Here is a 14233-nt window from a genome sequence, read left to right on the forward strand (position 1 = left end):
TTTCCTGCCCATTCAAGGAGTTTGGAATTCCTTGAGTCTGCTGCCCAACTTGACGGAGACCCTTTCTGACCTAGGCCTAGAGAATGTTCCAGAGCTGTGAGCCTGAGGGGAGGGTCATGACCAGCCCCCGCTGCGCAGTTCCAGGGTGCTGGGGAGGCTGCGCTGGCTCTGGGGTGGGCCAGGAAGCCCCCCTCCTTCCTGAGCTGTGTGAGGACAAGTTCCTGGTTGTTCCTTAACCCTTTCTTGTCTCCTCGTCCCTCTTCCACCTTGTCCGCTGTTCCCGGGGCCATCCTGTCTCTACACCTAAGCTTCCCAGTGACCCCGTCTTCCTTCCCTTCCCAGCCCTCACCCCCAGCTCTGCTTTCCCCCGAGGGACCCACATGATGGACCAGCCCTGGGGCCTCAGTCTCCTCTTGTCTGCAAACTTTGCTGGAAGGGGCACCATGTACTGGGGACACAGGGACCAAGGACACTGATTCACAATCTCAGCACAGAGGGGGCTGTGGGGGTCCGGATAGTGCCGCCCTGCAAAGTGTTTCCAAAAGCGTTTCCCTTGGAACACGAGGTGGCCAAGATGCGCCTTCACAGTGGAAAATCCCAAGTGCCGAGATGAGGCTGTGTGTGCTGTTTCCCGAGTAGGTTTCAGACACCTGACCATATGGAAGGCTCTGGAAAGTTCCACAGTAAAGAAAGCTGTTTACTGTGACTAGGGCTCCATGTAACAGAGAGCCTCCCTCCGGCCTGTTGGTCCGAGCTCTCCTTACTTCAGTCTCCTTCTAGTTGGCTGGTTTTGCCAGAAAGCTCTTCCTGTGTCTGTCATTTGGTGTCACACACACTGCCTAGAGGGGCCGACCTTTGGGGATGTTCCTGGGAAGTTTAAATGCACCATCAGAAGGCAACTCTGGTTTCCCTGGGCCTAATGTGCATGATTTCCTTCAAGGGGTGCCCCCCCATGGACCAGCCCCGTGTCCCCGCCCCCCGAGTGTGGGGTCAGGCTGGAGTGGAGCAGACTGTCCTGGGGTAATGGGACAAAAAGAAAAGAACACTGCTATGAGCATAGGGGTGCATGTATCTCTTCAAACTAGTGTTATTATTGTGTTCTTGAAACAAATACCCAGGGCCTCCCTGGTGGTGTAGGAATTGAGTCTCAGCACTATCTATCACCCATCCTTGTAGCCTGAGTTCGATTCCCTGCCAGGGAGCTGACCCACATGGCGCAGCAGACCTCTCCTGTCTCACCTGCTGCTCCCCTCAGCAGTGGATTTCAGTAGATCTGCCTGTTCTACTCCTTATTCTCTCTCTCTGGTGGACTTCCCTCTCTCTCACACACACCCACACCTCTGGCCTGCACCCCAGTTCCTTTATGCAAGAAAACAAAACAAAACAAAAATATCCAGCAGTGGGATAGTTGGGCCATATGGTATTTCTAGTCTTTTTTTTTTTTTTTTTTTAGGAATCGCTGTGCTGTTTCCATAGTGGCTGCAACAGTTTACATTAAGAGTGAATTTTATGACATGCAAATAACATCTCAGTAAAATTGTTATTTTGAAAGGAGGTTAAAAATCAAGGAAGTGAGGCCCACCCCTGAGTCATTTTTTAGTGAACTGGTGGCAATCTTCGCTTCCTTCTGTCAGGGCTCCAAACCAGCCCAAATGCAATGATAGCACTGGATCCCGGCCTGCCCCATCTGTGTTTCATAAACTCTCTGCTTCCTGGACACCCAGAAGTGGTTTGCTCTTTCCAGGCCCAGAGCACCTGTCTTGACCCTCCGGCTTCCTCAGAACTTACCAGCAGACACCCAGGTGCCGCGGCCTGTGGCATCTCATCCTGCAGTCCTGCCAAGCCAGGAGGCGGTCAGGGTTAGGAGGAAGGGAAGGGTGGAGAAGGGGGTGGCCTCTGATGAGGCCCAGAGGGGGCAGACAATGGGTGCTGTTGGAGGCCAGAGGAGGAAGGGTTGGCTCCCTGCCCGGGCTACAGAAATGCTGCTGAGGAGGGTGGAGGTGGTGGTAGGGAGCAATGGCATGAGATGGTCACAGTGGCTGGAATGGCACGTTGGGGAGTCCTGGGCCTCCTTGCCAGCCCAACCACGAGCCTTAAATACCACTAGCCTACAATGTTGGATTCCTAGTTGCCCACAGGCTGCATTTCTTGGTGGATGCTGGTGTGGTCTCAACACTGGGGGGCTTTGTTGTTGGAGCCGGGGTGGGGGTGGAGGGTGGGAGCAGGCAATAGTGAAGAAGCCTGATTTGTTTAGTGTGCAAAATTATGCATAAAACTGCCTGCCTTAGCCATCTAAGTGTACAATGGAGGGCTCAATGACATGCCGGTATGACCATCACCAACTGTCTCTAGAAATTTCTCTTCATTCCAAAGGGAGGCTTAATCCATTGATCAATAACTCCCCATTTCCATGTTCCCCGCCCTGGTAAGCGCTATTCTGGTTGTGCCTCTCCCTGCCCAGGTGCCTCCTGCGAGTCCTACATCTGGCTCATTTCACCCTAGTATATGGCTCGTAAGGGTCACCACCCTGCGGCGTCTGTGGCATCACTTTCCTTCTATCATGACTAATATTCTACGGTCTGACTTCCCCGTCCTACAGCGAGACAGCATCTTGCTTATCCACTCATGTGCGCGAGGACACTTGGCTGTTTCCACCACTTGGCTGCTGTGAGCTGATTTGTTTTAGTGCCTGAGCAACATGAGGTCTCGCCTAAGTGTGTAGTGAAGGGGGAGAAGGTGGTAGAAAGCAGAGGACAGAAGACCCCGAGGTGCTGACCCTGGTACTAGGGAGTAGAGAGCTGGCCTGGATCCCGGGTAGGTTCCCAGGCAGGGGGTGGGGCCGGAGGTGCTGGCTCTGTGGCCAATTCAGCAGAGAGGGCAGAACTGGGGCCTCTCTCAGTGTCACTCACACAAATGTGCCCATTCAGACCTGGACACTGAGGAGGGCCCGGAGGACAAAGCACCTGACCAGAGGGCCTGGACCTGCCTGTCTCCCACTTCTTGTGAAATTAGGGGGTTCTTGGGGCTCGTTCCCCCATTGTCCAGCATCAAGACAGTCGGTCTATGTCTGTTGACTGAAACTGGGGGAAATCAAGGCCCACCCTTGATTTCAGAAGTGTCGTCCTCAAGAAACTTCCGATCTAGTTAAAGGCACAAAGGACAGGAAAACAAACAGTACAAAATCCACTCTCTGAATTGTGTCCTAAGACACAATGTTCAAGAAGAGAGGAGTCCCTTCTGTTGGGGTGGCTGAAGGGGGCACTGCAAAGCAGGGAGCATTTCAAGTCATTTTTCAATAAAGGCAGCCAAGGGAATTACACATTTGAGGGTCACAAGTGACCTCTGTCCTGTCCTGCAGGTATGACGCCGGACGAGATGGCTTCATTGACCTGATGGAGCTGAAGCTGATGATGGAGAAGCTGGGGGCCCCCCAGACCCACCTGGGCCTGAAGAGCATGATCAAGGAGGTGGACGAAGACTTCGATGGCAAACTCAGCTTCCGTGAGGTACTTGCACCCTGCGGTCCTGAGCCCCTCGGGGAGTCCCCAGGACCCTCACATCACAGTGCATGTTGCTTTGGCCTCCTAGAGGCTGCTTGGTTATTTAACCTTTAGTCTGATTTTAAAACCAGCTTTCGGGCATGAGTGAACCTCGGTGCAGGCCAAGAAAATGCTCAGTGACAATCAGGGGGCAGAATGACTGTGTTTGGGTAAAATTGTAGGAAATCTGGAGGGAAGTTCATCAGCATGGTCTCTGTGGGTATTTATGGGAGCAAAGTTTTAGTGGTTTCATAATTTTAAACTCCTTTGCATATTAAGTTTAATGTTAAGTTAAACTTAAGAATTAAGTTTAAACATAGAATTAAGTTTCTATGATAAACAAAAATTGGGAGAAAAGGCAACTGAATAAAGGTCTTAACCTTAGCCTCTGGACCCCCACCTCTCAACAATCCAAGAGGAGACTTTTTGGCCTTTGAACCACTGGAATTGCAGGGAAAATTTTGTAGGCATAGGTGTCTTTCGGGAACATACAAGTAGGTTTGGAGGGGCCTCCCTGGTGGCGCAAGGGGTTAAGTTGCAGCACTGTGAAGCTATCTGCAGAACGAGTTTGATCCCTGGCCAGGGAGCCACCCACATGGCGCAGCAGACCTCTCCTGTCTCCCTGCTGCTCCCCTCAGCAGTGGATTTCAGTAGACCCACCTGTTCTGCTCCCCACTCTGTCTCTGGTGAATCCTCTCATGCTTCTGTACCTCTGGTCTACACCCAGCTCTTGATGCATAGATAAATAAATCTTAAAAAAAAAAAAAAGGAGGTTTGGAGCTTGTCCTCCCACCCCAACCCCCACCACCATGGTTGAGAACCTTGGTGAGAAAGCCAATCACTATATGGGGTGGGGGGGGGAGTCTCAAAGCCGCAGGGTTTCTTCCATGGCAAGGATGCTGCCCCCCAAGGAAGAGAACTCCACGTTTTATGTTTGGTTTGGTTGGAAAGGTCTCGATGTTGGTGTCACCTGGTGGTGGGAAACTCCGGGGTGATAACATCTGGGCTGAAGCCTCGAGCATTCGCCCAGCTGGTCTCCTTCTCCAGCCTGATTCAGCTGAGTCCCTGGGCTGGGCACAGAGGCCTGTCCTTGCTTCCTGGCATTTAACCTTGGCCATTGCAGGGACAGTGTCGCCTGGCATCCTGGTTGTGATGGTGACACCTTTGGCCAAGGACTGCTCCTCTGTCCAGGAGAGACAGGGCCTTTGAAAGTCCCTCCCAGGGGTCTTCGCAGCTGTGACTCCCCCGCCCCCCCCAGCTGTGGGGAAACTGGCTTTGCCTCCAGTAGCCACAAATCATCTCTGGAATCTCGCAAGTCTCTTCTGTTCCAGAATGGCAGATGTGCAGAGAGCAGAGTAAGGAAAACCCGTGTCGGGCTTCCCCCTCAGGATAGGCCAGGCCCGTCTTCTCATTCAGAGCTCAGGAGCCAGAGTTACCTAGAAAGCAGCACTGGCCTGAAGTCCTGTCCACGCTCAGGACGGGACCTGGGCTGTAGCCTCTGCCCTCTCCCCTAGCCCGGCCTTCCTAGCTGCCTGCCACCACCGCCTCTTGTTTGGCTCCTGTGTCACTGACCACCGGGCACAGGCTCTTTCCTGACCAGCTCTCCTGGGGCACAAAGCACAAGCTTTGCCTTGGTGACACCTGCAGTAATGCTGCAGCAAACGTGTGACCTTGGGAAAAGAAATCCAGGGGGTTTAGAGATGTTGCAAGTCACCCACCAGCCCCCCCACCCCATTTTGCCCAGGAGTCACCCCGGTGTGCTCCGCCCTGTATCCAAGACACTTGGTGAGCTTTCAGCGAGTGGCTGGTGTGGCCAGCAGGCCCAGGGGTGGAACTGGAGGCCGGGACATCTCCTCTGGCAGGTCGGAGCCCCGTCATGGCCCCCTGTCCAGTGGTCTGTCTGGAAGTACAGGATCTGGAAGTGTGGGTATGTGTGCCATGGGCTCCAGAGACTGACCAGCTGCTGGCGGCCCCTCTCACCCAGTCTCCACCGTGTTGGGGGCCCATGGAGCCAAGCCTGTGCTCATGAGTCTGAAGGAGGCTGGGCCCAGGCCTCCACCCTCCACCCTCCTCAGCTGAGCCGCAAGCGGTTTCCAGCTGTCCTTCTGTCTTTACCTGTCATTTATTTTAATGTTTTATTTATTGGTTTTTTATTGCATTTTTTAATTGAGGTAACACTGGTTTGTAAGATGGTCTAGAAGTCAGAGATACAGGTTCACACCCTTCATCTTTACCACCCCGAGCTTTTCTGTCTTCAAAAGTTGACAACATGTAATGGTTTCCTGCTGTCCCTGCCTCCAAATTACTTATTTTGTATTTTTGAACAAAAAGACAGTTGTATATTCCTGATGACTGAACCCAAGAACTCCCTACCAAGGTACTGCTTCCCCTTAAATTGCTGAGACATTTTTAATGTTCTTCTGTTAAAAGCAGGATCTTAGTGCTTATCAGCCATCCCCAGGGGAGTTAGGAAGCAGCTTTTCTGTGCTGAGTAAGAATAAGGATGCACTAAACAGAGGACTAACCGATGATCTGACAGCCTTTGTGTCATAAAATTTTGTTTAAAGTTAAAAAGCAAGGGGCCCCCAGCGGCCCCTTGGGGTTAGAGTCTCAGGGCTATCAAACTATCGCCAGCCACTGTGACACGCGTTTGATCCCCGGCCAGGGAGCTACCCACATGGTACAGCAGACCCCTCCTGACTTCCTGCTGCTCCCTCAGCAGTGGATTTCAGTACATCTGCCTGTTCTGCTCCCTACTCTGTCTCAGGTGAATTCTCTCACCCCGCACTTCTGGCCTATTCCCCAGTTCTTGTATGCATAAATAAATAAAAATAAATCTTTTTTAAAAATAAAGTTAAGGGCCTCCCCTGGTGGTGCAGTGGTTGAGCGCTGGGCTGCAAGGCTGCCCGCAGCCTCTGCAGCGCCAGTTTGTTCCCCCGCCGCCGGCAAGGGTCCAACAAAATAAATAAATAAATAAATAAAAATAAAAGTTAAAAATCAATAGGGATGTTAACAGTTTCCTGCTGAATGCTGTGAAATGATGCTCTTTCTATGTCTGCATCAGAACTCTTGGATGCAAGACTGCCAGCAAGCTTAATAGGAAAGACAACTGGCTCATACACCCGGGAGGTGAAGACAGAGGAAGTGCTCCAGGCACAAATAACCTGGGGTCTTTTCTCTGGCCGGGTCTTGACTGCTTTCTTCTGTGTCCACTTCATCTGGCTTCCCACATCCAGGCGGCTGCTGAGATGCTCCCCACAACTCCTGGTAACATTGCAGGTTGAGCCAGAAACAAAGGGTTTCTGGTTTTTTTTTGGGGGGGGGGTTTGCATAGAAGAACTGCAATGTAGGCCAGAGGTGTGGAGGGGTGAGAGGATTCACCAGAGACAGAGTGGGGAGCAGAACAGGCAAATCTACTGAAATCCACTGCTGAGGGGAGCAGCAGTCGAGACAGGAATTGTCTACTGTGCCATGTGGGTCAGTTTTCCCTAGCCAGGGATCGAACTCAGCCCTTAGCAGTGATAGCGCTGAGACTTAACCCCAGGCCACCAGGGAGACCCCAAAGGGTTTCTTTATTCCAGAGTCCACACCAGTCCTGGGAGAAGGCCTCTGATCTGCCCTCGTGGGGATACACGCCCACTTCCTAGACCAATCCTTGCATCAGGATACTGTGACTGGGTAGGAGCAGGTCACATGCTCAGGGTCCCTTGGACAGCAGCAGCCCCACCCTCATCACTGGGACTGGGTTGCCAGGGAGATGAAAGTGCTCCCTTCTGTACTTCCTTCCCCACAACCCGGCACTTAGTAGGTGCCTGGTGATTGTTTCTCTTCCCTTTTCCCCCCTTTGGATTAATTCCATCCAAGCAAGTCACAGCAAATAAATATTTTTTGATGTGTGGGGCATGTCACTACACTATCAAGCACTATTTTGCTCTTTCTCCCCAATGGGCAAAGGAATGGATCTTTCTTGAAAAACACTTCTAATTAGGAAAATAACACATATACTGGGGGCATTTTAGAAATTGGCCTACTTGGAACCAATATAAATGAAATTGTAACACAGCATTTCACGACCAGAGAACAGTGCTGATGGTGTAAAAAGTAGGGACAAAAGCAGGTCACCAAAGAGCGTTTATGGCTTCTGCGTGTTTGTGTTCGTGACGTTGCGAGGGTGGACCAGATGGCAGTAGTCCTGTCTCCAGGCTCCAGTGCTGGAGACTCAGGCCCCAGGTGCCTCACCTCATCCCCTTTGGAGCAGACAGCAGAACCTTAATGTTGTCTCCTCCTTTTCTTGTAGTCCTCACTAATTCATTACTTCTGCCTCAAAGCAGACATGCGGGCCAGACCTGCGGTGGCTTTTATAAAGGTTGGACATCAGTCAGTGCTGGGAACTGTGGGTCCCTCTGTCTCTTCCACAGCACCCTCCCAGCGGGGATCCCTGCACACCCTGGGTTGCCCACCTGCCTGGTCAGGGGTGACTGGATCGTGGATGGACCCTGGCCAGACTAAGTCAGTAGGATTCTGTAGCCCGAGAATTTGCAATTGGGCTAAAGTCCTGCGAATTGGCCCTGCAGGTGGCTTCTGGGAGTGTAACACAGTGTGGGGTGGCCAGTGCCCACCCTGTAGCCCAGACACAGGCACTGGCGACTCTGGCCTCCACCAGACAGTGTTCTCTCTCCCAGCCCCAGGCCTCTTCTAGGCTGCTGCATTTTGCCTGGAAGGCCGGTGGTGGTGGTGGGGGGGGGGAGTTTGAGACTTCCTTGTAATAGAACGAAGACCTTCTTTTGGCTTAGCCCAACATACAGCGCTGTTTCTGCCACTTGCACTGGATCCAGACCTCTGACTCAGGGCCGGCGCTTCCCCTCCGCTCAGAGGCACCGAATGAAGTTCCCCACATTTCTCCGAGCACTGGGTAGCTTGTCTCTGCAACTGCCTCTGAGCTCCATGGGTGCTCGCTCTGTGTCTTTGTTTTCTGCTCCCCCACCCTTTGTTCATAGTCACAACTAGGACACTTTCCAATTCTCCACAACATACCAGTCTTTGTGGACTATAAATAGGAAGACAAACAAGGCCGGGCAGTTAGAGAAATTGTCATTCAGAGCTTGGTGATTGTAATAAAATTTGGTGGGAATGTCTGGCATGCTGTGTGGAAGGCTGGACATTTTCAGGTTGAGCTGGATTGTTTTTTTTTTTTTTCATTTTTTAAAAAAAGATTTATTTATTTATGCATACAAGAACTGGGGTACAGGCCGAGATGTGGGGGGGTAAGAGGATTCACTGAGACAGAGTGGGGAGCAGAACAGCCAGATTGACAGAAATCCACTGCTGAGGGGAGCAGCAGGGAGACAGGAGAGGTCTGCTGCACCATGTGGGTAGCTCCCTGGCCGGGGATGGAACTCGTGCTTCAGTGGCTGCGGGTAACTTCACAGTGCTGAGCTTAACCCCTTGAACCACCAGGGAGGCCCTGTTTTCCTTTTTAACTGGCCAGGGTTGGGGATCCCTGCAGGGGTGACAGGGCCGCTGTGGGTCACCTGCAGAGCTGGCTGAATGAGTGTGAAAACTCACTGGCCAGGATCTGCTTGGGGGAAAGACCCCCCTGTAACCTCAGGCATGGTCACCCACCCCAGGTCATTTGGTCATCATTCAACTGGGGACAGCACCCCATCTCCCCCAAGGAGGGGCCCCCTATTCTGTGTTGGCCTTATGGAGCGGTGGGGGTGAGGGTGAGGGGCTCCTGTAAACTGTTCCAAGGACCGGTTTGGTCCTGATGACTGGGATTTCCCGCCTCTCCAATTATGGCTCATATTTGGAGATCTGAGTCTTTGCTTCTTCAGTCTCTTCCCAGAGACCCCCACCACGACGGGCCCTCCACCCCTTGGCCTTGACCCTGTTCCTGGCGCCTCACCTCCTTCCAGTCACTCCTTACCCAAGACTTCTTTGGAGCCTGTGTTCTGGCTCCACTCTCTGCAGCAAACTTGGTCTTTGCCGGCCTCTAGTGAGAGACTCTGAGGCTGCAGGCGGGTCCACGTGGCTTCCCAGCCCAGCCCCGCTGACCACAGGGGCCTCTGCACGGTCACTAGTCCTGCGGTGTGTGGCGCACCCCTTGCTTCCTGTTGGGCAGCACCCACAGTGGAGTTAGGACCCCGAAGCAAGAATGACAAAGAAACCTTTATTAGCGAGGCTTTGTGGGGGGGGGGGGGCGGTGGAGCTGGAGACCGATTGGAAGGAAACTCATTTCCTGTCAGAAGTGAAGAGTTTGGCTGATAAAGTCTCCCGGGTTGGAATTTGGAAATTCTGTTGGAAAATGTGGAAGTTTTTCCAAATTGAAAATTGGGAAAGTTGGTATTGGGAGCCCTCTGGGGAAAAAACAGTGACGTCGTTTTCCAGCTCCCTCAAGGCAAGGTTCTGCGCCCCGGGGCAGCCAGCTGGCAGAGGAGAGGGTCCGAGGTACTCCCTGACCGCCGGGGCCTCCTGGAACCTTCGGGAAGACTCTTCCTGCGTTGACCTGGGGGTGTCCCTGCAGATTCTTGCCAAGTACAAAGATAATTTATTTGTCAGCCAACTTCTATCACTGAACAAATATACTTTAAAGAAGAGAAGTAAAAGATCATGAATTGCCTTAAGGGAGAGAGGCAGGGAGATGGGGAACTTGCCTTTTCAAGTACTTACTTCTTCATTCAAAATGTTATTTTTATTTAAAAACATTTAAATAATGAAGATAAATAAATAAAATATTATTCCACGGTAGCCTTAGTCCAGGCTGGAGGAAGATGGATTATACAATAAACAAAGTGGGAATTACTAACTAACCATTTGACAGAAAATAAGGTTAATGATCAACTTCACATGATAGATCAGAATAAATTTCAGAGATTAAATATTTACATGTGAAAAAAAGGAGTCAGAAGAGCAGGAGACAAAAACATGGTGATTGTTTCTGTAACCTTGGCGGGGAGGAAGTTTTCTAAGCATAAGACAAAAAAAAAATCGATTTTTGAAGTCAAATATCACCAGAAATAAAATTAAAAGGCAGGTGGCTGTGCTAAAGTATTTGAAGTAACCAGGTTCGATAGAGATCTCTTAGAAAATACTGAGAAAGAGATACATGGAAAATAAGGAAGATCTCAAAAATATGAGAAATCTAAAATCAGTTCATTTAAAAAAACCAGTAATACAGATCTGTTAGATTATTTTTATTCATGGCTTTAAAAAACAGGATGTTGTCAATTTTCAGCTTTTATAGGTAACGCTTCTTGAACTATCATGTAAACGTTTCCAAGGGGTACAAGTGGCATTAATGGTCCGAGGGAGGGAAATTTGCTTTTGGTCAACATTTCACCAAGTCCCCTTCCAAAAGTTTGATTGATTGACACTCCCAACCCCTGGAGTGAGGGCGCCCAGTTCCCTGCATCCTGTGAAGAGTGGCATGTTTTCATTGCTGAGTGTGAAAGGGAACCGATTTGTCCCCCCACCCACATACACACCCCATTTTAGGGGTTTGGCAAGAGGGGACTGCTGCTCACCCCCGTGACCCTGGCCCTGATGCTAGCCCACCCTTCTCTGCAGTTCCTGCTCATATTCCACAAGGCTGCCGCGGGGGAGCTGCAGGAGGACAGTGGTCTGATGGCGCTGGCAAAGCTGTCCGAGATCAATGTTGCCCTGGAGGGCGTCAAGGGTGCCAAGGACTTCTTTGAAGCCAAGGTAGGTGCCCCCCTGTGATGGGAGCTTTCCTCTGCCCACCTGTGATGGAAGCTCCCAGTCAGGGGCTATGGAGGGAACTCCCCTAGGACAGCAGAACAGCAATAGCTCAAGAGACACACGTCGTGCACAATACCTAGGAGTGAGGGTGTATGTGTGAGCGATCTGAAAATGAAAAACAAAACGGAAAATGACAAATGGTAAATGCAATTGGGCTGGTTTCAGATTCAGCAGATTTACTGGTATGATGCTCTCAGATCAACTCTCTTTCCTCCCCAAGCTACTGTTCAGTTGCTTGAATAGTTAATTACCTCCATGTTTGCATCTCAATACCCGTATGTAAACAAGGGGATAACGGGGCAGGGAGGAATCTGGTATTTGCTCCATTCACAGGGTTGGGAGTTGGGAGCAACCTCCACAGTCCCAGCATCCTTCTGGGTGCTTCCATTCCTTGTTCTTCCAGTCACTAAACATGTATCTGGTGTGTGCCAGTGCCCAGCCCTGGCTGGACACTGCCCTTTTCATCTGCTGAAAGAGATCAAGAAAGTTCTCCAGATCCCAGAGATGTGCGGCTCAGGGGGCCAGGCTGCCTGGGTTTATCTTGCCTATTTCACTCACCCCGTTTACTGTCTCTGCCTCAGTTTCCTCATCTGTATGATGGGGACGATTGTCGGATTGCTGTGAAGGTTAGAGGAGTTCCTGTGGCCGAGTGCTTTGCAATGCCTGGCTCACAGATACGGGCTGTCGGGCTCCCTGCCGCTGCGCCAGGAGCTGGCCTCGTGAGACTTGTTGGCTTATCCCAGAGGTTTGTTCAGAGACCAAATGTCCACGTTGTCACATCCCAGCCTGCTCAGGCCCCTAAGCAGGACTCTCGTCCACTTCTCTGTGGTGCGGCTTGGAGACACATCCCGCGCCCACTGTGAATTGCAGCGGCCCCCTTGTGCCTGATTCCTGAGGCGTCTGGCCTGATTCCTGAGGCGTCTGAGGGCTTCAGGGACAGGCCAGTTCACAAAATTTTATTATTGTTCTTTTCATCTTTTCTACTGAGGGCTTTTTCTGAGGGCTTCATGGCACCATTCACCCAAGCCCCAGGGCCCAATCCTGACATCGGTTGGGCCTTTCTCAAGGCAGAGCAATGCTTCCGCCCAACTGCAGCAGCGCCAGGCTCCTCACGAGACCTGGGGAAGCCGCTCCTTTGCAAGGGGGTGTCAGATACAACTTTGGCCTCCCCAGGGCACGCTCGCCTCCAGCGAGGAGAGCCAACTCAGCCTGGCAGAGAGGCGCGTCCTCGCGTTCATCCCATGAATCCACACTTGCAAATCTGCATGTCCTGGCAGGTGCCCAGACCTGAGCCCCCGCACAGTGAGCAGGACACTTCCTCCCCGTGCCCGAGCCGGGCTCTCGGACATCTGCGGGAAGGCCTCTCGAGACGGCTCAGCAGGCCCGTGCTCTGCCTCCCCTCCCACTGTGTGCATTTCTTCCAACAGTCTTGCCTCCTCAAACTAGCCCTCCTTGCCTGCTGTTTCTTCTCCAGCGACGCCCCTCTAAGGCGGCTTCCTAGAAAACTCTACTCATTCTTTAAGACCCCTTGAAAGTGTTGCCTCCTCTTGGCTCCTTCCCGAGTCTCCCAAGGGCCAAAGCCCATCCCTTTCTGAATGAAGCCTGTTATCACCGATCTGCCCCAGGCTCGCTGGCTCCGGCAATCTTGGTAAGGGGACCACTTGGCTCAGCTTTCTGGAAAGCAGCTGAGGCTGGCTGTCACCATTTCATATCCTTCTGCCGTGGAAGCTACGTCTAGGATTTTATCCCTGATGAAATACAGGCCAGCGTGCTAGACCTGCAGACGCAGCATTGTGGGTAGTAGAGAAAATCTGGAAACATCAAACCCCCATCTCCAGGAACGGAGTCCACACGGCCGCAGCTGTGGAAGCGGATGTGTGTGGACTGATGTCCAGACGGGCCCAGCAGGCAGCGTGTTTCAGGTCCCATTTTGTTGCATGTTAAATACTGCCGGGATAATTCCATGCCAACGTATTAGTACTAGGCAGGGGTGAGGGACTTTTTTTTTAAATATATTTTTGTAATGTTTTATAACATGCATGCGTTGTTTTTTTTTTTTATAACCAGTAGAAAAGATGAAAAGAACAACAATAAAATTTTGTGAACTGGCTGTGTTTATGGTCTGCCTCCTCACCCAGACTCAAAGGCAGAGTGGGTGTTTATCTTGGTAATTACATGCCTGCTGGATAATGGCCCTCCATAAACGTTTGCATGAATGACGAATGGAAGGCATCATCACTCAAATTTGGGAGAGGGCCATAAAGGAGCTGACATTTGTGACAGATGTTCAGAGATGAATGAGGAGTCACCTTGTAATCAAGGGAGGGAGGCACTCCCATCGTGGGAACGGCCGGAGGAAGCCTCGAGGCACAGAGGTTAAGGACGTCCACTGTCCTCACTGGACGCCATTGGGCAGAGTGCTCTGAGCTCCCCTGAGGTTAGGCCTTCTCCAGCCTGCTGACTCCTGCACCCCTTGTGGACCAGCCCCAGGCCCCACCCAGATGGAACCTGGGGTTTCTCGGGGTGGGGGGCCGGAAACGTGGAGCTGAGCCAGCTGTGCAGGTTTCCATCGCACAGCCCTCTTGGAACACACAGCTGGAGGCCTCACGCCCTTGGGGGTGTTGAGCAGGGCCTTGGGGTGGCCAGGGACAGACTTGCCTGGGAGAGGCTGAACTCAGACAGGCATCCTCAGATGTCTGGAGAATTGCAGGTTAAGCGAGGATAGAGCCCATGGGGCTGGGGAGCAAGTGGGATGAATCCGGAACTCTCGGTGCTTGAGACCACGTGATGGGGAGGTGGGGCGCAAAACCGGAGAAGGTGGCAGAGCTGTGTGGAGGGAGTTGACAGTCTTTTAAAAAATCAAGACAGGAATCCCCTCCCCCCAAGTGTGGGAATGGTTTGAAGAGAAAAGGTATAAACTGGGTTTTATTATTTTT

At 51.8% G+C, this 14233-nt stretch overlaps 1 protein-coding gene across 3 annotated transcripts in view; it reads left to right on the forward strand.

Moving 5' to 3' along the window:
• Positions 1-14233, forward strand: part of EFHD1 (EF-hand domain family member D1) — a 32327-nt gene that overhangs the window by 13394 nt on the left and 4700 nt on the right. For all 3 annotated transcript variants that reach the window (XM_037521935.1, XM_054699191.1, XM_037521936.1), the window contains exons 2-3: positions 3359-3506; positions 11106-11240. In XM_037521935.1, coding sequence (XP_037377832.1) covers positions 3359-3506; positions 11106-11240 — 283 coding nt within the window. The remainder of the gene's footprint in view (positions 1-3358; positions 3507-11105; positions 11241-14233) is intronic.

This window comes from Talpa occidentalis, unplaced genomic scaffold (assembly GCF_014898055.3).
Source record: "Talpa occidentalis isolate TD23 unplaced genomic scaffold, MPIMG_talOcc4v2.1 talOcc4.3, whole genome shotgun sequence".
Classification (NCBI taxonomy): domain Eukaryota; kingdom Metazoa; phylum Chordata; class Mammalia; order Eulipotyphla; family Talpidae; genus Talpa; species Talpa occidentalis.